The sequence below is a fragment of the Rattus norvegicus genome, chromosome 9 (assembly GCF_021556685.1).
Source record: "Rattus norvegicus strain SHRSP/BbbUtx chromosome 9, alternate assembly SHRSP_T2T, whole genome shotgun sequence".
NCBI classification, from domain to species: domain Eukaryota; kingdom Metazoa; phylum Chordata; class Mammalia; order Rodentia; family Muridae; genus Rattus; species Rattus norvegicus.
In genome coordinates, this window is record NC_141542.1 from 5451882 (window position 1) to 5475830 (window position 23949).

Sequence of the window (23949 nt, forward strand, 5' to 3'; positions counted from 1 at the left end):
CGGTGAGTGCCACCGGATCTTTGGAGAAAGAAGGGTTGTTTTGTTTCCAATTGTAAATGTCAGCTGCTGAAAACGGCCAGTATTGGGTCTGGCCACCGGTTCCCTGTCTAAGTGGGAAAGCCTGGGAGGTTGTATCTGGCATCACCTCGAGCTTATTGCGCAATCTCCCTGCGACAGGGGAGAAACCCTTATCAGACTGTGGCCCGGCAATTGATCTGGCCGGCGGCTCTGCCTCCTCCGTTTTAGCCGGGCCTGTCAGAGAGAAGATCTATGAGAGGGGAGTTTGGGTCTGCCGGGAGGACAGGTTTCTTAGAAGGCTCTGATTTCACAAAGGTAGAGAGAGGAAGACGTGGCCAGCGGACCGGGCGGGGCCGAGGGGACAGGCTGGGGGTTGAGGGGAGGCCAATTCGGGTCCACGAAGGGTTCCGCCCAGGGGGGGGGTTTAAGGCGAGACTCTCTCAAGTGATAATATAAGAAACCTGGTCAGGATGTCCGTGGACGACCCGATCTTTAACCTGTAAAATAATGATCTTATTAAATGTGCCATTCACTGGCCATCCCGCTCCGAAAGTGGGCCACTCAGATGTGCAGAGAGTCCTTTTTTAACCTCGACGGACTGGTTGTGTGCCCGGTCGTGGACGTCTTCCCAATGATCAAGAGTGAGACTTAGGGGCATTGTTAGGGACTGTCCCATGTTAGTTCTAAGGAAGATTAGAACACAGAGAAAACAAACAACACCAACAGTCAAACAAACAACAGACAGGCGTGCTGCACGGCTTTGGTACCAAACTGAAAGCAAAAAGTCAGATGGAGGTGGCAAAGGTCCGGGGCCCTCTGAAAGCCAAAAATACAGACAGAGGTGCCGTTAGTCCGGATCTTTTTCCTCTAACCAGAGTCCCAGATTGGGCCCCGAAAAGTCGGGCCCTTAACACGCTTGGAACGTCTTCCAGGGCTGCGGGGCGAGAAGTCCGAGCTCGTCAGCTCCTTCTTCGTCCCGCCCAAATTCCAAACAACCTGGCTGAGCGCTCACAGAACAGACCTGGCTGAGCGCTCACAGAACAGACCCGGCTGAGCGCTCACAGAACAGACCCGGCTGAGCGCTCACAGAACAGACCTGGCTGAGCGCTCACAGAACCTGGCCGAGCGCTCACAGAACCTGGCTGAGCGCTCACAGAACAGACCTGGCTGAGCGCTCACAGAACAGACAGAATAAGGCAGAACGAGACAGAATCAGACAGACGCCAGCCGGCTTACCTCCCAGTGGGTGGTCGGTGGTCCCTGGGTGGAGGATCTCCTTACCCGGCCAACGCACCAAATGAAAAGCTCTCAGGGAGAACTTTTCCTCGGGATGGAGACCCTCCAACTCCAAAGACCAGACCGAGACACCACAGGATGCAATCAGCAAGAGGATTTGGTTTATTGTCGGGATACACAGGCACAGGCACCTGCGGGCGCTTCAGTCACTCGGGGGACTGGCGCGCCCCATGGAACCAAGGATGGGCTTTTTATAGGATTTTGGGGAGCAGAAGCAAGCATACAGAAGCAGATGCATGGTTACAGGGATATAATTGGTGGATTCTAATATGGCAAGGATTTAGCCTGGGGGCAAGTTTCCTAGCTACCTTCCTGAAACATAAGGGCTGACTCGGCCCCCCAAGGGTTCAGCCCGGGGGCAAGTTTCTTAGCTACCTTCTTGGAACATAACGACTGACTCAGCCCCCCACCAGGGTGTGGGACCTCTCCCGGGGCTTTTTTCATTGTCAGGTGCTCAACCGCAGTCGTCCTGTTGTCAGGCCTTCACCCAAACACATCCTGCTTGGCAGCCGCTTTGTACTCAGTGTTTTAACCTTTCTCTGAACCAGTCATCTTAAGTACAGCCTTGCAAAATGGCGTTACTGCTGCTAAGCTGGGGTCTTTCAGGAGTAATTAGGAAGGATTTCTCCTTTCAAAGGAGCGACGGGAACATCTGGCTGTGAAAGCACTGGCCGTGCCTCTGAATAGGACTGGGTATTTCTGTTCCCAAGGTCTTTCCTGCCTGGAGTTAGGAAAGCTGCATCTGCCTGTTGAGGAGCTGGGGTTCTGGTGCCCATTGGATCCAAAAGCAATGCTGGGTCCTTGAAATCCAGGACCTCTACCTCTCCCACAGGTGGCCCCTGTTTGATTTGACGGACCAAAGAAGCCGATTATGTTTCCCGGTAGGATGACCAGTTACCAGGTGCTGGGTGTGGCAAAGGAGAATCGTGATCAGAATCTGGAGACGTGGTGCCAACATCCACAAAGCTCGAATTAGCCTTTGATTTGAAAGACACATCAATACATCGATTCTGCTGTGGCCTTCCAGGGTCTCCCCTGGTTCAATTGGTGGGTATTCTACATCCTCTCCATTCTCATTGTGGTAATTGCAACTGTCCTCAGTACAGATCTCCAGGGCTGCAGCATGGTGGAAGGAGTGCTCCAGCGCTGAGGAGCAGGCTGTGGAATGGTCACCTCTGACTGTGGCTGCCCAGACATTGTCCAGGGCCAGCCTGCTGCTGATGTGAAAAGCCCACGCCCCAGGAATCCCCGGGTTGCTTAGTCTAAGAACAGAGGAAAGAGTGGATTGTAACCAGTCCATTCATCCTCCTTCAGAATTCATATTGAAATCAAAAGACTTTAACGATCAAAGTCAAACTTTGCCTGCTATGTCAAACAGAAGCAAAGCTTCTAAGTAACTGAGATAAATACCATACAGGAACTTTGTTATAAGCTGCCTTTTGTCTGGCATTGTGTATGGAACACTAAGCTATCAGGTTATATGTCTGCTCCAGAAGCCCAAATCAAATATTCTGTCAAAAACCTGGCTGTCTTGAGAGCAAACATGGAATGCAAGAATATTTTATGCTTTCTCGACGTGAATGAAAACTTAAATCGGACTCAAGCTTACTTAAGCTTAAAATTCCTAAAACACTTAAATAGTACTGATTTCTACAAGCCGTGCCTACACCAGTGCTTATCAGTCTTCACTGTGCTCTGCAAGATGGGGGTGGTAGCTGTGCTAGTTCTTAGTGAGGAAAAAGTTGGTTTTGAGAGGTTAGCTAATCTTCAGATCATACAGCCAAAAGTTGGCAAAGCCACGGCAAGAATTTCATGCTAACACGAAACTTTGTCTTCCAAACATCTCTGTGTACTCTGATTCACATGGACTAATATATTAATGACAGAGGATGATAGATCTATCAGTACTTTTTAATGACCAAGTCTAAAACAATTTTTGAGCAAAAGTTCAACATAGGTAAGATACAAATGTATTAATCAAAATGAGGCTCAGTATTTGGGAACAGATCTTCATTTTCTCTGTAGAGTAGACCATGAAACCCTGTTAGTTCCCAAGAATCTCTTTTCTCAGAGGAGTCTTACCAGATAGTCCCAGCTATCCTGAAACTCGAGATCTTCTGCTGGGATGTGGCACTACTCTTGCCAGCTCAGTCACCTACTATCTCAGTGTCAATGGTACGCTTGCTGTGAAGAGGACAGCCATGTGTAAGATGACTCCTAACCCTAAGAGAAAGCTCGGGTTCGGAAGGATCTGGAAGGATGAAGGAACGCCCATTCAGAGCCTGCCCCACATGTGGCCCATATATATACACCCACCGAACTAGATAAGATGGATGAAACAAAGAAGTGCAGGCCTACAGGAACTAGATGTAGATCTCTCCTGAGAGACACAGCCAGAATATGGCAAATGCATAGGTGAATGCCAGCAGCAAACCACTGAACCGAGAATGGGACCTCCCCATTGAAGGAATCAGAGAAAGGACTGAAAGAGCTTGAAGGGGCTTGAATCCCCATATGAACAACAATGCCAACCAACCAGAGCTTCAGGTCACTAAGTCACTACCCAAAGACTATACGTGGACTGACCCTGGGCTCCAACCGCATAGGTAACAATGAATAGCACCAGTGGAAGGGGAAGCCCTTCATCCTGCCAAGACTGAACCTCCAGTGAACGTGATTGTTGGGGGGAGGGCAGTAATGGGGGGAGGATGGGGAGGGTAACACCCATATAGAGTGGGAGGGGAAAGGTGTTAGGGGGATGTTGGCCTGGAAACCAGGAAAGGGAATAACAATTGAAATGTAAATAAAAAATACCCAATTTAATAAAGATGGAGAAAAAAAATGACTCTGGAAAACGGGACCTAGCCAATGATATCAATCCTGTGTTTGCACAAAATACCAAAGCTCAAATTATCCCAGACTATGTAATTTCCTCAAAAGTCAACAATCAAGAATAAGAGGGAATGGCTAAAAAGAGGTATTAAGATCCAGTGAATCATATAACGAGATCTTTGTTCACTGGGGCAAGTATTCATCATTCTAGTCTCGGTTTCTACTGCAATAATGAAGAGAGTTGAGGTTTTCTTCAGTTCTCTATCTCTCTCTCATTCTGTGCACTGTCCACTAGCCACTACCTGTACCCAAGTGTATTCATGATACTCTGCTGTACTGGCTGGATTTCGTCACCCTGATGCAGACCTGAGAAGAGATTGCCTCAATCACACAGGCCTGAAGGCAAGTCTGGGGGAGGGGCGTTTTCTTGGTTAATGATTGGTGGGAGGAAGAGCAGTTCACTATGGGTGATACCACCCTAGGGTACCATCTCTGGTTGTGTAAGAAATCAGGCTGAGTAAGACAGAGGAACCAACCAATAATAATGTTCCTCCATGGCTTCTGCTCCAGTTCCTACCTCCTTCTAGGTTCCTGTCTTGCTTTAGTTCCTGCCTTGGCTCCCCTAATGCACTGTGTGACCCAGGACAGTAAACCAAATAAACCCTTTCCTCCCCAATCAGGTCAGTGTTCGTCCCTTCTGTGACTTGTTATATTCAATTGCTAAGGTTTCTTTTCATTTTTTTGAGACACAGTCTCATGTAGCTGATGATAACCTTGAGCTTCTATTCCTCCTGCCTGCACCTCCCAAACACTGGGATACCAGGTGTGATACTAAACCCTGTTTGTGTGGCAACAAGGTCAAAACTCTGGGCTTTGTGTCCGCAAGTGTTCTACCAGCAGAGCTTCAACTCTTGCCCTCAGTTGGTGCTTATAGAAATTAGGGTTGCAAATAAAACACACCACAGAAGACAAAACTCCAGGCTGAAAAAATGACTTAGCAGGGAAAGCCACTAACCTACAAGAGCTTAGAGCTATACCCAGAATCCACGTGGTAGGGCGAGAGCACAAACTCTGACAAACTGGATTCCGACCCAGACACCTCCCCAACAGCTGCCTCCAACCCCCAACTCCCACACAGTAATGTAATTTTAAAAACTGAAACCAGTCAGTAAGAAGAGACCCTGGAGCCCCAGCCCATCCCACAGCAAGGTATTGCAGCTGGGAAACCTCTTTTTTTTTTTTTCCCTGGGGCTGGGGACCGAACCCAGGACCTTGCGCTTCCTAGGTAAGCGCTCTACCACTGAGCCAAATCCCCAACCCCCCCTTTTTTTTAAAGATTTATTCATTTTATTATATATAAGTACACTGTACCTGTCTTCAGATACACCAGAAGAGGGCATCGGATCTCTTTACAGATGGTTGTGAGCCACCATGTGGTTATTGGGACTTGAACTCAGGACCTCTGGAAGAGTAGTCAGGTGCTCTTAACCGCTGAGCCATCTCTCCAGCCCCTGGGAAACCTCTTGAGTTTGGAAGTGGACAGCTTCAAAGCCTCAAAGAGTAAGAAAATACAAATCATGCAAGAGTGGAGCTAAATAAATGCCTTCTAATGAGACATAAATCAATATCCTGGCGTTTGCCACAGCGACTGGTGGGAATCTAAACAGTTAATTTACCCTCCACACTGAGGTCGTTTATGAATGCTCACAGATAGAATTTGTCTCCTAGAAAGAAAAACTGTATCACAAAACAGAACAGCCATGCTGGCCCACCTGTGACTAATCCCTTCCCAGGAACTACTCTCTCCCCTACCTGAATATGCATATGTTTCAGAAGAGGCCTGCAAACATGAATAATGTATGACCTCTGTTGGAGGAAGAGATTCCAGGACTAGGAAAATGTTCTTCTCCTTGGAGGGGTACAGCAAAGCATCCAGAGGGAGCTAGGACCATGATCCTGAGCTACTTTAGTTTACAAATGTTGTCCTCAATGCTGGGCATGTGTGATGCAATGTTTCAACCCTTAAGACAACGACACTGACAGAATCTGGAGGAAAGAAGCCTAGGAGACAGTGTTAAGTATGGAAACACTGAATGGGAGGCAAAGCCCACGCTGAAAGGGGAGGTAGCAGAGTTGTCACTCAGAGTAGTGGCAGGATAATTCTGACTTGCATTTTATGTTATTCCATTGTCTGTAGTTTGTCTCATTTTATCAAGCGTGAGGCACACCAAATCTGTCAATCACTCTGGTCATGTCTCACGCTTCTCCTTTCTGGCACACGCCTGTGTCTTAAAAATTGTAGTATTTCAAGCATTCAGCCCTCCTTCCAAGGGGCTCTAGGTACAACCCGGGGAGAGAGAGTCTTTAAGGTAGAGGGTAAGAGGTTAGAGGAGAAAGGATAGAGGCCAACTGCTAAGTCTGTTCTAGAGTCTAGACTACACAGACTAGGGTGAGATGGAGACCAAGACCCAGTACGGATCACAGAACAGGAGGGGACACTTGTATGTAGAACCCTTGGAAATAAGGCTGAGTGCTTGAAATACTATGATTTTTAAAGGCAGAGCCCCTGGACACCAACAGAATCTGGGAAGGACCAAGCATCACAGAGTATTAGAATGAGAATTGGTACCTGCATAGCCATAAGAAGCTGCTGTGCGTGTGCATGTGTGTGCCCGTGTGTCTGTGCCTGTGTGTATGTGTGCAAAAAGCATGTGAGGAGAAAGTTGTGTTTCCCTACTAGAGCCAGAAAGGCCTTCATACACGTGCTCACACACACATGCATGCAAATCCATGCACACGTACACGCGCGTGCGCGCACACACACACACACACACACACACGCACACGCACACGCACACAAACACTGTCATCCATTCACTCCGGTTCTTCACTGTCTTTTTTGATGCTTTCCAGAAATATCAAAATTGCAGGAGAGGGGCAGAGTGAGCTGTAACCGGAGTGACTGATAAAATGAACCAAAATACAAACAACCAGGTAACATGAAATCCAAGTAAGAAACACCCTATCTATTCTGCATAAGAGATCACCCCTGTATCCATACTTCAGAGCTGTATTGACTATGGCTCGGCCATTTAACTCTGACATAAGCACCTTTCATAATTTCGGTAAGACTATTGGTAAAACTGGGAAGATAGTTATACTTACCGCCTGTAAGTTGAGAGAGTTTTAATTAAGATAATATCTGCAAGGGTTTTATCACAATGCTCTGCAGATAAAGTGATCGGCAAATTTTTGCTCTGTCACTCTATCTGCCCATGATCTAGTTTGACTGAGAAGCAACTATGGGAAGTCACAAAGTAACTACTGTGGGCTAAGCTAATATTGCAAAATACAAAGACAAAAGAGCCCACCTGAAGTCAATAGTCTCTTAGGAGCACCAACTGGACAGACACCTGCGGAATAGCCTATTGCAGCACTAGCAGAATAACCCACTGGGGAGACTAAGAAATGGATTTGTCTCTGGCAACGCTGTAGATAAACCAGTCAGCATGATTTCTGGTGATGGTGCCAAAAGAAACCTGAGACGACTAAAAGCCTCATCTACCTCCCCCCTCCATTATAGTACTCATAATTTAATCCTTAACAATACCTGTTTGAAAGACTGAATCATGATGCCTCCTCTCCAGAAAAGCGTCCACTGAGGCAGTTAGTTATGACTGGATATTTTTATGTAGCCCCAAGAACAATGTTTTTCACAGCAAGCCCCAGTAGTTCTGCACAAACATATAATCACTGCTGGTTCTGGTTTCTATGCCTGACAGATAGTGCAGGAAAAAGAAAGAATCTTTTAAATCTTGGACAGCCTGAAGCGCCAGAGGTCCAGCTTACCTCTTGGTTTTCAAACAGCGCCTTTCTTAGAAGCCACCAAAGGTTATTATCAAATGGTTTCTGGCCACTAGAGATAGTGTCCCTCCTAAATGTCCTTCCAGTGCATAGCACAGTCACACACTCCACATTACTCACGGGTAGAGATTCTTCACCGACTGCTCACTGTTAGTCAGGCTGAAATACAGGGCTTTTCTCTTCACGTCATCTGCTTCCCCTTGGCAGAATCCCACCTTAGCAGGAAACTGCAGCTGGACACTGTAGGATTCTTTGGGGTGAGTTCCAAAAACTGAAGACCATTGGCAGGATAGAGAAAGAGGGCATAGGAATCACATTCATCGGATGCCAGAACGGCCTGGAAAGTGTTCAGCTGTGGACAAAAAGGAATTGCAGACACCCTTAAACAAAGAAATAAACAAAAGAAGAAAATCAGAACACAGGTAAGGTGTTCCAACAAGGGGGAAGAGGCCAGATCCTTTTTAGGATTTCCCCATGTTGGTTTTGAACATAATCTCCTTTAGAATCCCCTCTTCAAATTACAAATATAATTTTGTAAACCATGTGTTATTTTTTAATCTTTTCTACCAATTTAGATCAATAGTTAAATAATGCATAAATGAAACACTGGTTTAAAATCTTTAGGATTGCAGGGAAGAGGATGAAGAAGAACTAACTAACACTAAGGATATTTGAAAAAGCCATATGAAGGGCCAGAGAGACGGACAGTTAAGGGCACAGGCTGCTCTTCCAGAGGTCCTGGGTTCAATTCCCAGCACCTACTCGCCCATGGAAACTCACCCCTGCTTTTAACTTCAGTTCCAGGACTTCTGACAGCCTCACACAGACATACAAGTAGGTAAAACGTCCATGAACATTAAAATACAAAAGCCATATGAAAAGCTACTTGCCAACTTACAACGAACGTTACAAGGTGGGTAATTCTCCTTCCATTGGCTACAAGTTCTCAAAAAGTCCAGAGTTAGATGTAGGACACCTTGCTCTCAAGTTGTTGGTCGAGGATGTCACAGAGATGATACCAGAGTTGTCAATTCTCATTGCTCAGGGCTACCCATCAGAATGTGATGGTAAGATCCTATAGCTGATGACACCACACAAGTAGGTCAAAGAACTTGAAGAAATAACACAGAGCTGCCTGCACAGTACTTAGCAGGAAGCTTCCACCCCTGCTAGCTACCCTTTATGATGCTACAAGATGCTATGCAGACTATTCTCATTCCACTGTGACTACTCAGGGCTACATAACAAAAGCCCATCCAGATGTACTCACGGGTGTGCCATTAATGGCAGGAATGTAATGAGGATCACCAATCATTTTCTGGGTGGATTCAAGGTCTGCACTACAAGAGGAAACTTTTGCCTGGCATTGTAAATCTGGTCAGGAAAACCATGGCAGACAGGCTCATAAGCCCTGGGAGTGAACCATAACTACTATTTTCTTAAATGAATGTATAGTATCAAACTATACCAGTTACAAGCTCATAGATTAACACAGCTCTCGGTGGTCATTGGGGGAGCATCTTCATACAGTGGATGGTAGGTAATACACATTCATAACTAGTCCGAGTATTGAGAATGAACTCTCTGTGGAGAGCTCAGCCACAGAAGTTCCCACCGTATCAAGTTCCCGCAAGGCTCAGGGAATATTGGAAAGAAAAGAGGTGGAAAGAGTTTAAGATCCAAAGGTCGGAAGGAGTTGGATCAAAACAATGACATGTTCTCATGGTATGGTCATTGAACTCACAAACTCAGTGCAGTTGGTGTCCAGCAGAAGAGCAAACCACTCAACATTCCAGCATGGATGTGGTAGGGCACTAAAGCCCCTGCCTGCAGCTGAGAAGATTCTGTCACTTGAGAACTGCTAGGGGAGGGTTTTCTTTAGGGGTATGGTCCCTAGTGAGTGGACCATGCTGCACTGGTGGCCCCTCACTCATGAGTAGGCTTCGCTGTATTCAAGGGATTATTCAAGTGGATATACTGAAATATACTGTATCAATGTATGAAATTCTCAACAAATAACATTAAAACAGTGTATTTAAAAGTGGTAAGGTTGTAAGCTTCTCCAGCCCAAACTCTTTTGAGAGTTCTGGACAAGGAACAAAATTGACTTGCTCATTCCTATACCCTCAGTTTTTATTTTGTGTCTGGACGGCTTTCACATCCATATATCATATTAGCATCCATGCATGCACCCACCCATGCATCCATCCATCTATGCATCCATCCATCCATGCATCCATCCAGCATGCATCCAGCAAGCCATGCATCCATCCATCTATGCATGCATCCATCCACCCATCTATGCATCCATCCAGCATGCATCTATCCATCCATCTATGCATCCAGCCAGCATGCATACAGCCAGCCAGCTATGCATCCATCCATCCATGCATCCAACATCCATGCATCCAACATCCATGCATCCATCCATCTATGCATCCACCCATTGCCTACTGCAGGCAACACTCAGTCAGGAAGCAGCTGATCAAAAGGCTTCCTTACTGATCTCACAGCCAAACTCCCTTTCCGCTTCAATCTCTTTACAACACGAGTTATCTTGTCACATTGCAGATGAAGAAAGAGACCCAGGGGCTTGCTTAAGGTCGGGCAATGATTAATGGTGGAAGCCAGCCGGACCCAACGGCGCATCCCCTGCAATAGACAGTCATCTGAACTCTACCAAACAAGCCTTCCAGGACACCTGCTCTGACCCAATCTCCCTTCCCAGGCTCAGCTCCACTAAGACCTCTACACAGTGTTTAAGGGTCCCCACTCCTACTAAGTGCTTTGATGCTCTGTCCATATTTCCCTGCACCAAGAAAATCCTAACCAGCAAGCACTGCCTCCTGGGGGTCGAGGACTGTGATTCCCTGCGGAACCCCTTCCATCCTTAGGCACCCACTATGTTGGTTTTACAGTATGTATTTGGCTCCTGTTGGTTGTCTGGTTTGGCTTTGGCCTCCACTCACTAACCCATCTGAATATTAATTCATTGGGGTTGGGTCCCCGCTAAACCACATTATGTTTGATGCTGCAGTCAGGACAGAGCCAAAAAACTATGCCCCAAGAGCCTGAATTATAGGAGAGAGAAACAGCCTGGACTGGAATTTTAGGAGAGTGACTGGGGACAGGCATGGTGGCCGAGGCCACAGAAAAAGGAGAGTGTCGAGGACATCAGAGTGGGGTAGGGTAGCATCACAGTGGCAGCCAATGAATGAAGATAAACACTGTGGGAGCCAAAGCAGACCTAGATGAGAGTTGGAGTCTGAATTAACACCAGGGTGACTGTGGAATTACTCCCTGATATTTCATTTACTGAGTTTCAAAGGGACCTTTTCTGCCATTACCACCTTCTTCCACCAAAGAATTAGTTAAGGGATGCTCCACTGTCTTAGACTCTGTAGTTGGCCTCTCTCACTAGATCATATATGCTTTACAATTTAATAGGTAACTGGGGAGACATTTCTCTTACAAATACTCGCTTTATAAAGAAGGTGGATGACAAGAAGGAAAAGAAATCACTTATTGGTATCATTACCTCTTCATTTTGCTAAACAAGACAAACTGACACAGCAAGAACCTCAAAACTGAATACAAGGAACAAATGTGTCCTTGTGTTTTTTTCTGCCTTGTTCTAGAACATCTCAAATGTTACTTTTACCTTTCTGACACATAATGCTAAAGTACAGCTTTGAGGTTTGGGTAATAAGACAAAGAAATGCAGATATTAATATGGTTTCAAGAAAAAAAACTGTAGCGCCTCTGTATTCTCTAAATGAAAGAGTCTGCTTACCTTCCTTGTTTTTCAAAAAAAAGTTCATGAATTCAGTCCCCACATTCTACATTTGTTGCAGCTGTAGTCCTCAAGTATGTCATCTGCGGGGCTTGACCCTCCCCAGAAAGGTCAAAACCTCTAAGTTTCCAACTCAGGTACACGAAGAACATGCGTCATCCATCATCAGTCAGGGTAGGACCAGAGGCTGCAAAAGCTTTATTTCAGTCACAACAAAGTTCAAGTAGGAGATAAAAAGCCGAACTAATAATCCCATCCTTAAATAACCAACTGTGGAGGCTCCTGGTATGGTGGCCACAATCAACTTCACAAGATAAGGGAGAACCAAGGCTCTAAATTTACAGAAATTTCATATGATAAGGGCTGTCTGCGTGTGGAGATCAGAAGGCAGTGGGGAGGAGGTCTGGGGAGAAGTGAGGAGGCTGTGATGGGAGAGCCTGACTTTTAACCTGGAGATCTGCACATGCGGTGCCTTATTTGCTCTATGTCTTTTCTGTGTCACCTTTTGGCGAAGCACTCACTTCAGATGGCGAGTTTTTAATGTCCTCCCCACTAAAAGAGGCAAATAACAGAGGAGAAAACAACAAAAACTTCCTTTTAATATAGTTTATGATCCCAAAGTACATTCCGGAAGAGTTGAGCTGCTTGAAATCTGCCACACATGAACCCCTTGTCAGGGCTACAGACTTCCACACAGAATCACTAAGAGGCCACTTCATAGGCCCTGCAGAGCCCCTCCTTAGAGACCCCCTCTGTCTGACTCTTGTCCAAAGGGAAAGGCCCTCACATTCCCAGAGACAATTTTCCAAGAGTCCTCCACACTGGTTCTGAAAGTAAGCCCTCAGGTGCACTGCCAAAACCTGTACAAGAGTCATGGCCTCCCAACCTCCCCAAAGAGAAAGAGAGAGTGCCAGCTAGGAGAGGAGCTCTCCACAGGGTGCAGAGCAGTACAAAGAGGATCAGGTCAGAGTTGCCCAGCTGCAAGGTCTCCAGTTTCCTGTTCAGACAGAAAACCAGAAGGCTTCTCAAACATACCATCCAACAAGGGTAAAACATCAACCAGCAGAATGACATCTTTACAACAAGGGATTTGTCTATTCAGCCTTACCAAAATGATAACAAAATAAGAAATGAGGTGATTCCTTCCTGGGGGGACAAAGTTCAATGCTCAGTCTTCCTTAAGGACACATTCTCTGGAAGTGTAAGGCCACTGATTCTGGCCTCCGATGTTTGGTGTGAACAATGTTACTTTTTCCCCATTCCCATGGGGACACTGATGTGCTTGGGGTATTCCAAATTCACCCTGGTACTGCAGAGTTAAGAGAATGCCTAATGCTTTCACGATGGCATAGTGTATCCTTCTTCATATGTAGTCTTCAAGGACACCTAAGCAGTTTTCTTCAACCCATTTTCATATATCTAGTTATTCTCTATCCTCTCTGTCTTCACTGACATGTGGTAAATTACACACGTACTGTTTCTGTGGACTCTAGCTTCATAAATTAAAAGCTCCAGCTAAATCCAAAGTTCTTAATGAACAACCATCACCTCTGCACCAACTCAACACCCACCATTCCATGTTAAAGTATCCAGGGACCAGCTGTGATGCATACTATTAGCTGTCAATCTGACGCTATCTACAGCCATCCAGGAAACAGTCACCAGGCATGTCTCTGATAAAGTATCTTGATTAGATTAATTAAGGAGGGAAGACCCACCCTAAATATAGACACCACCATTCCCTGGGCTCAGGCTTGCACTGCCTTACCAAAGAAGAAAGAAAGCTTAGAAACAACACCCATCTTTCTCTGCTTCCTGGCTACAGATGCAATGTTTCCATCCTTTTCTGAAGCAATTTCCACGCTCCCATCCCTCTCCCAGGATGCAGCCCAGACTAGGGCAAGCTCTCCTACCACTCACACTCAGTTCCCATTCCTGTGGTCCTTCCAACCCAAATGAAATTCCTCATCAACAAAAACCTTCAACATACTATCTACCTCAGTTCTAGATAACACCCTCCTCCCCAGTGAGAACACAACAGCCTTCCCCTGACACCAAAAACACACAGAGCAACAACCACAACCACAACAACAACAACAACACGGTACCCATCATTACTCAGATCTTCCGGCCATAACCTCTTTGCTCTATGAAGTGACAGTTAAGAAATCTCAGATTAACTAAATGTACATTTGTTCATTTTTGTAATGCAGTTGCACCATGCCATTCTTGCATGCCAGGTAGAACACTCTGCCACACCCTATGTGAACATCCTGGAGGGAATGAAGAGAGCAGAAACATTTCACACTGTAAAGATATTATTCCTCTGATGTCATTTCCAGTGACTAATATTAATATTACTATACCAGATGTAAGACAACTATGTAGAGATCACAGAATCTTCCAGGCAAAGGAGATTGGTGTGTGCCAAAATCTACCTCAAAAATAAAAAAAAATCTATCAAAGCAATAGTTCAATCCCAGGATCTTCAAAGTATTCAGAAGAGCCTTCCACAGGAGTAATTGAGAACACATCTTGTGCTCAAAACCTCAGCGAATGGAACAAGTCCTGAAGCCCATTCAGCCTATGGCAATATCTGAAGAACAATATGGATGTTTGGAAAAGTTAAAAAACAAGAAAGCTACAGAATTTTCCCCACCAAATTCCCCTGCAAAAAGATAAGAAAAACAAAGGGGAATAAACCCAAAACAGTAATATGGAAAACCCTCCATTTAAAAAGTACTTATAAAGAGGGCCAGAGAAGGCTCAAAAGGTAAATAAATCCCTTGCCTTGAAATCTGAGTTCAGTTCCAGGAAGAACTGGTAAAAGGAGAGAACTGGTACTGGGAGGATCTCCTCCCAATCTCTGCATGTGCACCCCGCTACGTGCACACATAAATCATACAAAACCACATACCATACATGTCCTACACACCTACCATACACACACCCCACATATATATCATGCACACACAAGTGGCCTCAATGCAGTATGTACATACCATACAAACACCACATACTCACACACAACATGCACACACCATATGCATATAAACACCATACAGACACACACAAGCACACACATCATGCACATACACACATCATACACACATACCATATACAGACACACACATCACACACACACATATTCATATACATATACAAGCACACACATCATACACATACACACATCATACACATAAACCATACACAGACACACACATCACACACAAACATATACAAACACATAATGCACAAATGCAGACATACATATACATCATGAACATGTAGACACACAATTTCATATACAGCATAAACATAGATTATTTACATACACACACACCATACATAGACATACATATTCACATGTAGCATGTAAACATATACGTACACATACATGCACACACAGAGAGAGAATAAAATGAAATAAAACAACCAAGTCCTTACATAAAGGAGTTCTACCACAAGATCGTTACATGGCAGGAACAACACATCACCTTGGTTAATTCTCATGACAACCCTAAAAAGTCAACACTACCATGTCAATCTACAGCTTAGAAAATGAAGACTGAGGGCTTGTGTTTTCCAAGACCACTGCTGCAAGTGTTTTCTGCCTTGTTCCTGACTTCACAAGTACCTGGAAGGTGTAATGAAAGAATTACTGTGCCTATGGGTGTTGCTCATTCATGAAGGACTTGCTTAGCTAACCTTCATGAGGACTTGTGTTCAAGTCCCAGAACTGCAAAATTGAAGGAAGAGCTGGGAATATGGTTCAGTGTGAGGAGTTGCTATTCAAGCATAAGCACCTGAGTTTGATCCCTAGAATACACACTGAACAAAAAGTCATGGTGTCTGTCAGTCCCAGATTTGTAGTCCCATAAGAAGGAAGGCAGCTCTGCGAGCCTCATCACCCAGCAATCAATCCTGGCTTAGCTTCTGAGTACTGGGTCAGAGGGAGGTGTGCCTGAAAATGATTTGAAAGGGAGCTGGATAGAGTGCTCAGCAGGTTAAAGGCACTTACTTCTGAAGCCTGATGACCAGAGCTCAATTCCCAGACCCCATCAAGGGGGATTAGCAGAGAGCTGACTCTAAAGTTGTGCTGTGACTACCACAGTGTCAAAGCATGCACACATATGCAGAACAAATAAATAATTTTTAAAAGGTGGATAGTGCCTAAGGAATGACACTCAAAGTTCTTCTCTGGTCTGCACACACATGCATCTCCACACAAATGTGAGCCATGCATGAATGTCTGTGTGTGCCTGCACATGCACACACATGCGCAGGCACACACAGAGACACAGGTACCCGTGCACGGACACCAAAAGGAAACTGTCAAAGACTGTTTCTAATGAAATGTTGCTACTGAAATGAGAATCCTAAGTAGTAAACTCATCTCTCTAGGGCTGTAACCTTCATGTCAAATAAACACTAAAACACTTGGGACTCACTGCAGCCTCAAGACCCCAGAGCCTCAGTGCAAATGCTTCTTGCTCTAATTTTTGTTTGTTTGTTTGTTTGTTTTTTCTGTTGCAAGAGGCTAGCTAATTCAGCTGAATTTTCCTTGGGAGCAGCAGAACAGTAATTTCATAGTGAGGTTATCATCAGAAGCATCCTTCACAGCAACTTCACTCCAGTTCACTTCCTTTGAATATGGCTCCAAGAACTGTCCTAGCACCAAAGCCACAATGAACACTAAAACGCTAACCTTATTTATTAGATGTCTTCAGAAAAAGCGCAGCGATTGTTACTGTAACTACTTATATGATTCGTATACAGAAAATGGATCTTGCATGAAAAGTGTAAGAAAGGGGAAAAGTATGTCTTCTAAGGTGACTTTGCCTCACTTAAGGCAGATTTGGAAATTATTTTCTCTTCTGTGATATAAACAGTTATTACTGTACTTATCCTGTGGGACTGTGTTGAGAAGACAGTATAAAACACTCCTGCAAGAAAGTAAGGAGAGGGGAGCAGAGGGATGGCTCCCTGGTTGAGATCATTGGCTCTTCTTCCAGAGGACCCATGTTCATTTCCCAGCACTCACATGACAGCTCACAACTGCAGGTAATCCGGTCCAGGGTATTCCACGGGCACTGCATGCAACGGTGTGTAGGCATATGACCCATGTGCATAAACACAATTTTAAAAATTTAAAGAGAAATCTGATAGTGTGAACAAACAGACTATTTAACAGTTGTCTAAGTAGTTTGCCCTTCGACCCTTACTAACTAAGGTCACCAGAAAGACTGTGGCTCAGCTAGTAGAGTGCCTGGTCAGCCTGCACTCTCGGTTCAGTTCCCATCAAATGGGTAGGGTGTGATGCTGCACACCCACTATCTCAGCACAGGTCAGTCAGGTCAAAAGGATCAGAGATTCAAGATCATCCTCCATTATGAGGTTTGAGGCCAACCTGAGATGCATGGGGCGGGGGGATCAAAAGCAAAACAAAAGGAACAACATAAATGTCAGACTCCCCACTTCAAATCGTTCAAGGCTGCCTACTTCCAGGAACCAATTGCAGTCCTCAGAGGGGACAATGTCTCTACCCTTGAGTGCTCCTGCATCAGATCCCAGAACCCTGCTCTTCTGAAAGACACTGTGCCTGCCATGCCCCTAGTACATTAACCTCCAATGCACAGGCTGATACATGCTCTGCCTTCTATCCTGGAGAAATTGCTTGCTCACTGAAACCTACCCAAATGGAATACCTGAATCAAGATGGGTTAGGAGGAAGCTCTAGCTGGAGAGTCTACCATATTACCACAACAAAAGGTTATCAATAGTGTTCCTACTAAATGTAAGAGAGGCCATTCAGAGTAAGAGCATTCCGCTTAGAGTCTATGTCTATTTCAGTGCCGATATAAGGAAAATGTGTAAAAGTAGTTTCTGAATTAACAAATATCGACTATGTTCAGATAGAGATTATATATGATATATATGACTCTCTGCATATATAACCCTAACCCTAACCCCTAACTCCTAACCCTAAACCCTAGCTCCTAACCCTAACCCTGTGACATAGATTTTTTTAACATTACAGGAGAAGCTGGGAAGGCAGCACACCCTATGAAGTGCTTGCTGTGTGTGCATGAAGTCCTGATTTGAATGGCAGCACCCAGATCAAAAGCAGGTCGTGGCAGCATGCTTGTAATCTCTGCTCTGGAGAGAAAAACAAGCAGATCCCTAGGGCTCACTGGCCAGCAAGCCTAGCCTAACTGGGGAGCCCCAGGTCCCAGAGAGACCCTGAGTAGAAAGACAAGATGGCTCCCAAGCAAAAAAGTTGACCTCTGGTTCACACACGCATATGCACACATGTGCATGCACACCCACACTCTCACTCATAAATTAAAAAATTTTAAAAAGACTGTAAGAAAATAGAAATATTAGAATTGGCGACCTAGTTGCTTGTATTAGAAAAGTTTATTTTTTTTTACTATAAGCTTGTTATACATGATATTAGATAAACGTTTTAAAAAGAATGTATGAATGAATGGCTGAGTGAATGAAACTTAACAGTGGGGACTGGCTTCTCTAGCCCTCTAGCTGACTGGCCTGTGCCAAGGAGGCAGTGTTTGAGTTGAAGGTATTCTGTTGAACTGTAATTGAGATGGCAAAGCCAAGGCATTACAAGGCTAGTCAGTAAACAAAACTGGATGTTAACCTGTCAAGTAAGAAACTGTAACTTCAAACAATTTCTCCATCTCTGCTGGTGCAGGCTTTAGGAAAACATGTCTCTTCCTTTAAGTTCACAGAACAAACACAGGAACAATGGGCAAGCTCTTAGGGAAGACATCACTTCTGTAGCTCAGAGGCACTAGGGGAGTTAAAGCAAACACAGATTTGCTCCAGGTCTATGGCATTTTACACCCAGGTGGAATTTCACAAGAGGACTCTGTCTCTGCCTACACCAGGAATGAGGCCATTTACCCTCACCCACCCATACCAGCTTCACATGTTGCCAAGACCAAAGCCAGAGCAGAGTTGGTGTTTTCTCCAGGGAGACTGCAAAGCAGGCTCCTGCAGACAGAAGTATGTAAACTGTTACAAAGGCAATGTGGAGAAAGCTACAGGGAACTTACTAAGAAGTTCATGGCATGCTTGCTCACTCTCCTGTGATGTCAGCTAAGGCTGTGCAGTGTTTTGACACTTTAAAAAGTGTTGGCTTTGAAGAGGTGGCTCAGCACCTAGTAGTCCTTTCAGCATGCTAGCTCAAATCTCTGTATCCATTGTCAGTCAAGCAGTTCACAACTGCCTGTATGTAACAACTCCAGCTTCAGGGGGCCCAAGCCCTCTTCTGGCCCTACCAACACAAGCAGACACAGAGAAAGACAAACACACACACACACACACAAACACACACACACACACACACACACACACACACGAATAAAATAAAAACCTTATAAAGCGTTTTATAGTATTGATTATAGTAAAAACGTCACGGGAGCAACGTTAATGACCACTAGGAAGGGTGAAATTTTATACGGTTGTAATAAATGTTACAGAAATACACTGACCAGAGCATACTAAATAGCAGAACTAGCAAGTGAAACAGTAATATGGGCACTGTGGACCCACTGTTGTCAACGGCAACAATATTAAAGAAATAACTAGAAATGTACACATGAACCTACGGGTTATTTTTGGTTTCTCCAGACAGGGTTTCTCTGTATTCTGTCCTGGAACTCACTTTGTAGACCAGGCTCGCCTAGAACTCACAGAGATCTGTTTGCCTCTCTGACTCTGCTGGGATTGAAGGTGAGTGACACCACACCCAGCTCATACAAAAAAAAAAAAAAAAAAAAAAAAAAAAAAAAAAAAAAAAGTTGTTCCTTTTTAAATTTCCCAAATTTTTAATTTTTTTGATGAATATATCATTAGAAATATTTGTGTACTTATAGGTGATTCCAGAAAAAAGAAAAAAAAACCTGTGAAGTGCCTTAAGTTCCCTCAGAGTCTTTGGTATCTGCACCTTAGTCCCTCATTTTACTAAGTAATTTTCTTAGTGTTGAGGAGCGGAATCAAGGGAATGCCTCTTAGCCAATGTCTTAGTTTCCTGTTCAAGCCCAACCCTTCTGTTTATTCAGCTGCAGGGTACCCCTCGCTTACCTCTCCAGACCACGCAGCCCCAAGCCTGTCCTCCTCCTTGGCGCCCACTTGCTCCCAGGTGGCCAGGAAGAAGTGGGTAGGGGGGAAGCCTGTGCACAGGTAGCAAGCAGCCAGACTCAGCACAGTCCAGGAGGTGTCCTCCATACAGGATCTGGCCACTGCTGTGACTCGAGTGGATGTCAGCCAGGAATGGGGCGATGGCTGGGAAGTCAGTAGGAAAATCATCAATGACATATTAAGTCTCCCTGGGTAAGTCCTGGGTGGAGATGATGCCATTGGTGCCCACCTACAATAAGACCACAGTGCGGTGAGACAGTTCAGCAGGTAAGGGCACTCTGCTGTCAAACCTGACGACTTGAGTTTTAGGACTCAACAGAGGGTGGGATTAAAAAAAAAAAAAACTGGTTGTTCTCTGCTCTTCACACGCATGAGGTGGCACGTGAATCCCGCCCCACATAAACATTTTTAAAGGGCAAAACGGTGGTCCCTCAAACTGGTGGTGGGCAACCACCAGTCGAATGCACCTACGGTCCGAGTTCTACTCGAGTCAAGAAGACTCCCTCCTCTTTGCAGGTTGAGACACATCCAGGGTAACAAACTCAACTTTGGCGACACTGCTCAAGTGCACTGTGACCCACAGGTGCGGCCACTCATGAACCCACTCATCTTTCTCCACCACTGCACACCTTGGGCGCCGTGTCCTTAATTAGATTGCTATGCCTGTGTGCACAGCCTCCCACCGCCCCTAAACGCAAACCGCACTAGCAGCCTCAACTTCATCTTCCTGCCTGGGAAGTCGAAGTAGAGGGGGACGGTTCCAGCTCTCCCTTGAAATGATCCTTATTCCTCCACAGTAGGGATCAAGAAGCTGCAGCGCCACTGCTAACCCCGGTCCCCAGCGGCGATGACAGTTAAACATTGAGGTTAGTTGCTCCACACCCTGGGAAGAAACTACAACCCCACACCAAGCCACGCACCTCTGGGAGCTGAACTTACGTAGAGGTTGCTGAACTGGTCACAGTAGAAGCATAGAGGTACTGCTAGCTTCACAGCCGGGGAGCTTTCAACGTCGCCCTCCCGTGGCAGCAGATCTCCCCAGAACTCCCCATAAGGAAAGAGCTCCACAGGACGCAGAGCCCCGGCTCGTGACAGCAGCACCAGCACCAGGAGCAGCGATAGGCGGTGATGGCGCCTGGCTGTGGGGTCCCAAGACATACTCATTCCTCCCTGGCTCTGCCCTCCACACCTGAGTCTCTGCCGGCCACTGTGCCTGCCAGATGCCCACTCGGACCTTTGGTCCGCAATGTGGGCCCAAAAACCGCGCTGATTGGCTACAGCTCTCAGCCACTGACCAATCAGCGACTCTGAGAAAGTATGCCAGTGGCCATTACAACTGGCTCTCATTAGGTTTCCTAAGACAGCTGTAGTTTGGTGGAGCAGCCAGCCTGGGAAGGTGAGACTGTTGGTCGGATCTGATCTGGGCTGTCCCAACTACTCCTGAGCTACGCACGACTCTCCAGTATGGGTAATGACGCTGCAGGAGGTGACCTCCTGGGCTGGAGGGACACTCGGTGTGCGGGCAGCTGTAGGCTGTAAGCCACTGTGCCCTCTAGGTTGGCAGAGCGAGGGAGGGTAATGAGATTACGCACTGGAGTTTTCTCCCTGCCCTGGCGTCCCAGGTACCCCTCTCGCAAGAGGCCAGGCCTTCCGATAAAGATTCAAAGAAGCTTTGTCTCTATCTGGGGACTGCTCCGCCCCACCCACATTTCCTGCTGAGAAGCATGCCTTTGTGAAAGGCTGACTCCCAAGTTCTATCCCCAATCACTGGCTAACCTTTGGGAGGACACTGCCACCCTCTGAAATGTCCTCCCCAGCTGTTTACCTTCCCTGGGACACCCCAGGTTACCCCTGTGGTTACCCCAGCACAGACTGTGAATACCACTTTGTGTGACACCATTCAATTGGAGCCTGGAGTGAAGCTGCCTGGCGCCAGGGCGGGACAACTGAGTGTTTTCTCCCAAAGTGAAGGAACTGCCCTAGCAGGAGGCCACAGAGTCCATAACCCCAGCTGCCCTGTATGGCTAGAAACCTCACAACCTGGAAAGCAGCTGCACCTGTGTTGGGGAACCCCCTCCACAATAAACATCCCTTCTGCTCTAAGCCTCGGGAGCCGGATGAGATTTTAGTACCATTTTATTATCAGGAGCGTGAAATTTCCCACGTACAGCCAGTTTTCTCTCAGCTAGGCCCACCCGCCACAGGCTCCTTAGAAGCAAACGTAGTTTTTAAAAAAGCCTTAGACATACTTTAAAGGACTCACAAAACCAGCTTTCTCGTTGTGTTTTTCCCAGCCTTGTAATTCTTAATTATTTATATATTATTTAATATATTTCTTTAATATTTGGCTCCAAGGGGCCAAATACTAAAATCCTTGAAGATACCAGACTGACAGACTCCGAATCAACACAACAGAAAAGGCCCAGAGCAGTTTGTCCCTGCAAGCTGGAGAGAGCTGTTTTCTCCCTCAGAAAACAAACTGAAGCTTGCACATTTTTTGCCTCATTTGCCCCGCTGTGACCAAGTATTTACATTTTGCTGAGGACAAAATGGTATCTGGGAGGCAGGAGGCGATTTGACTTGTCCAAATTATTGACTCTTATTTACTCTTAGTTATTTATTTAACCTTATTTACTCTTCCACCCACAGTACAATCTGCCTCTGGCTCAACATTCCTCCTCTGGCTCAGCATCCCTCCACTCAGCATAACAATAGCTCTAACACTGACTGGAGGTCTACCCTACAAATTAGAGGCAAACCAAAATCCAAGATGGAATCCCCACAGCTTGATTTCCTAGTGTTCTCTCTCCTGTATAAATGCCCATCCTCCCATGCACTCCTACTCTCCAACAACCCACCCCTGCCAACCTGAGAAGGGTGGGCTAGCTTGTGAATTCTGACCAACAGAATGGGGCCATAGTGATCAGAATTCACTTCAATGGCCTTTCTGTCTTGCCAGTCAACACCATATCTCCTCCACTGGTTCTGAGGAAGCTATATACTGCCTTAGGAGGGCAACACATAGTAAAGAACTCCAGAGAGCCTCTGGTCACCAGACAGCAAGAACCAAACTGCCAAGAGACCTGTAAATGAGCTTCTGGAGTCTTGAGATAGCACCACAACCATGGTTGACTTTGGTTGCAGCCATGTGATAGACCTTTGAAGCAAGGGCCTCATTTAAGCCATAACACATTCTTAATTCATAATGACCCTGAGAATTACTAAATATGTGTTGTCTTAAGGCATTTCATTTGAGAGGAGTTGCTGGACATCAATAGATATCCAAATCAGGAGAACACTGAGCTAAGGAAACTAAACCTGAAGAGTGTTTGGGGTTTTTTGTTTGTTTGTTTGTTTGTTTTTTAAGTGATTACTGTCACGTGACTGGTGTATGTCAAAGCTTATCTTTAAACCCAGTTTTGTCTTGTCTCTAGACTTCTACCTTCAACTGCAAATTGTACTGACTCAATGGCATTTTTACTTTGCAACATAACTTAGGTTAGATTCACCTCTGGCTATGCTACCAGCTGTCAAATGCCACCTCCTACATTTCATGATGCAGAATAACTCAAACACTAGTCCCGTTCCCTGTGGTGGGTAAATTTTTCCACCAGTCTACAAATGACCCTTTGTATCCCTCAAGGCATGAAGCAATAGTCTTAGAATGCTTTCCTGGACAACAACTTGATTTAGAAGCCTCTTGGTCAGCACATACCCCACGTTTACTTACCAAGGTGGAATGTCTTCCCACATCTCTCTTGTGATCCAATTAGACACCTTCAGTATGTTTTGGGAGAAGAAATGTTGTCTTATTCTGAGCCTGTCAAATGCCTAGAAATTCGAGGAGTATTTGTTGAGTGAGTAAAGCTAAGCAAGCCAGCCTGGGACTAGGACCCAGTTTTGCTGGCCCAGAACAGCGGTCTTTCTCACTGTCCACCCCACCTTTTCTACTAATGGGACCTAATTTGTAATCCTCTTTA

The 23949-nt window shown here is 45.6% G+C and overlaps 1 protein-coding gene and 1 long non-coding RNA gene across 3 annotated transcripts in view; one reads left to right on the forward strand and one right to left on the reverse strand.

Annotated features, from left to right (window-relative positions):
• Window positions 1–1397: 1397 nt before the first annotated feature.
• Window positions 1398–21331, reverse strand: LOC134480464 (nidogen-2-like). 2 transcript variants are annotated; one of them, XM_087568227.1, is made up of 6 exons: window positions 20909–21331; window positions 19913–20113; window positions 8909–9091; window positions 8131–8362; window positions 5518–5698; window positions 1398–2576 (listed from the first exon to the last, which is right to left on the reverse strand). In XM_087568227.1, exons 1-3 carry the CDS (start codon window positions 21314–21316, stop codon window positions 9086–9088), a joined length of 615 nt encoding a protein of 204 aa, XP_087424353.1. In that variant the 5' UTR covers window positions 21317–21331; the 3' UTR covers window positions 1398–2576; window positions 5518–5698; window positions 8131–8362; window positions 8909–9085. The 2 variants fall into 2 exon arrangements, with proteins under 2 accessions (XP_087424353.1, XP_087424354.1); XM_087568228.1 differs by having other exon boundaries at window positions 19913–20198.
• A 4-nt stretch (window positions 21332–21335) lies between these two features.
• Window positions 21336–23949, forward strand: part of LOC134480466 (uncharacterized) — a 31998-nt gene continuing 29384 nt past the window's right edge. Inside the window, exon 1 of the long non-coding RNA XR_015629287.1 lies at window positions 21336–21365. This is a non-coding gene — a long non-coding RNA (uncharacterized LOC134480466). The remainder of the gene's footprint in view (window positions 21366–23949) is intronic.

Excerpts from the sequence above, each read along its gene's own strand:
- LOC134480464 (XM_087568227.1), bottom strand. The coding sequence starts at position 21,316 with ATGAGAGCCAGTTGTAATGGCCACTGGCATACTTTCTCAGAGTCGCTG. Across the intron at positions 20,114-20,908 it reads ACCAGTTCAGCAACCTCTAC|CCATCGCCCCATTCCTGGCT; the intron begins GTAAGTTCAGCT and ends CTGACTTCCCAG.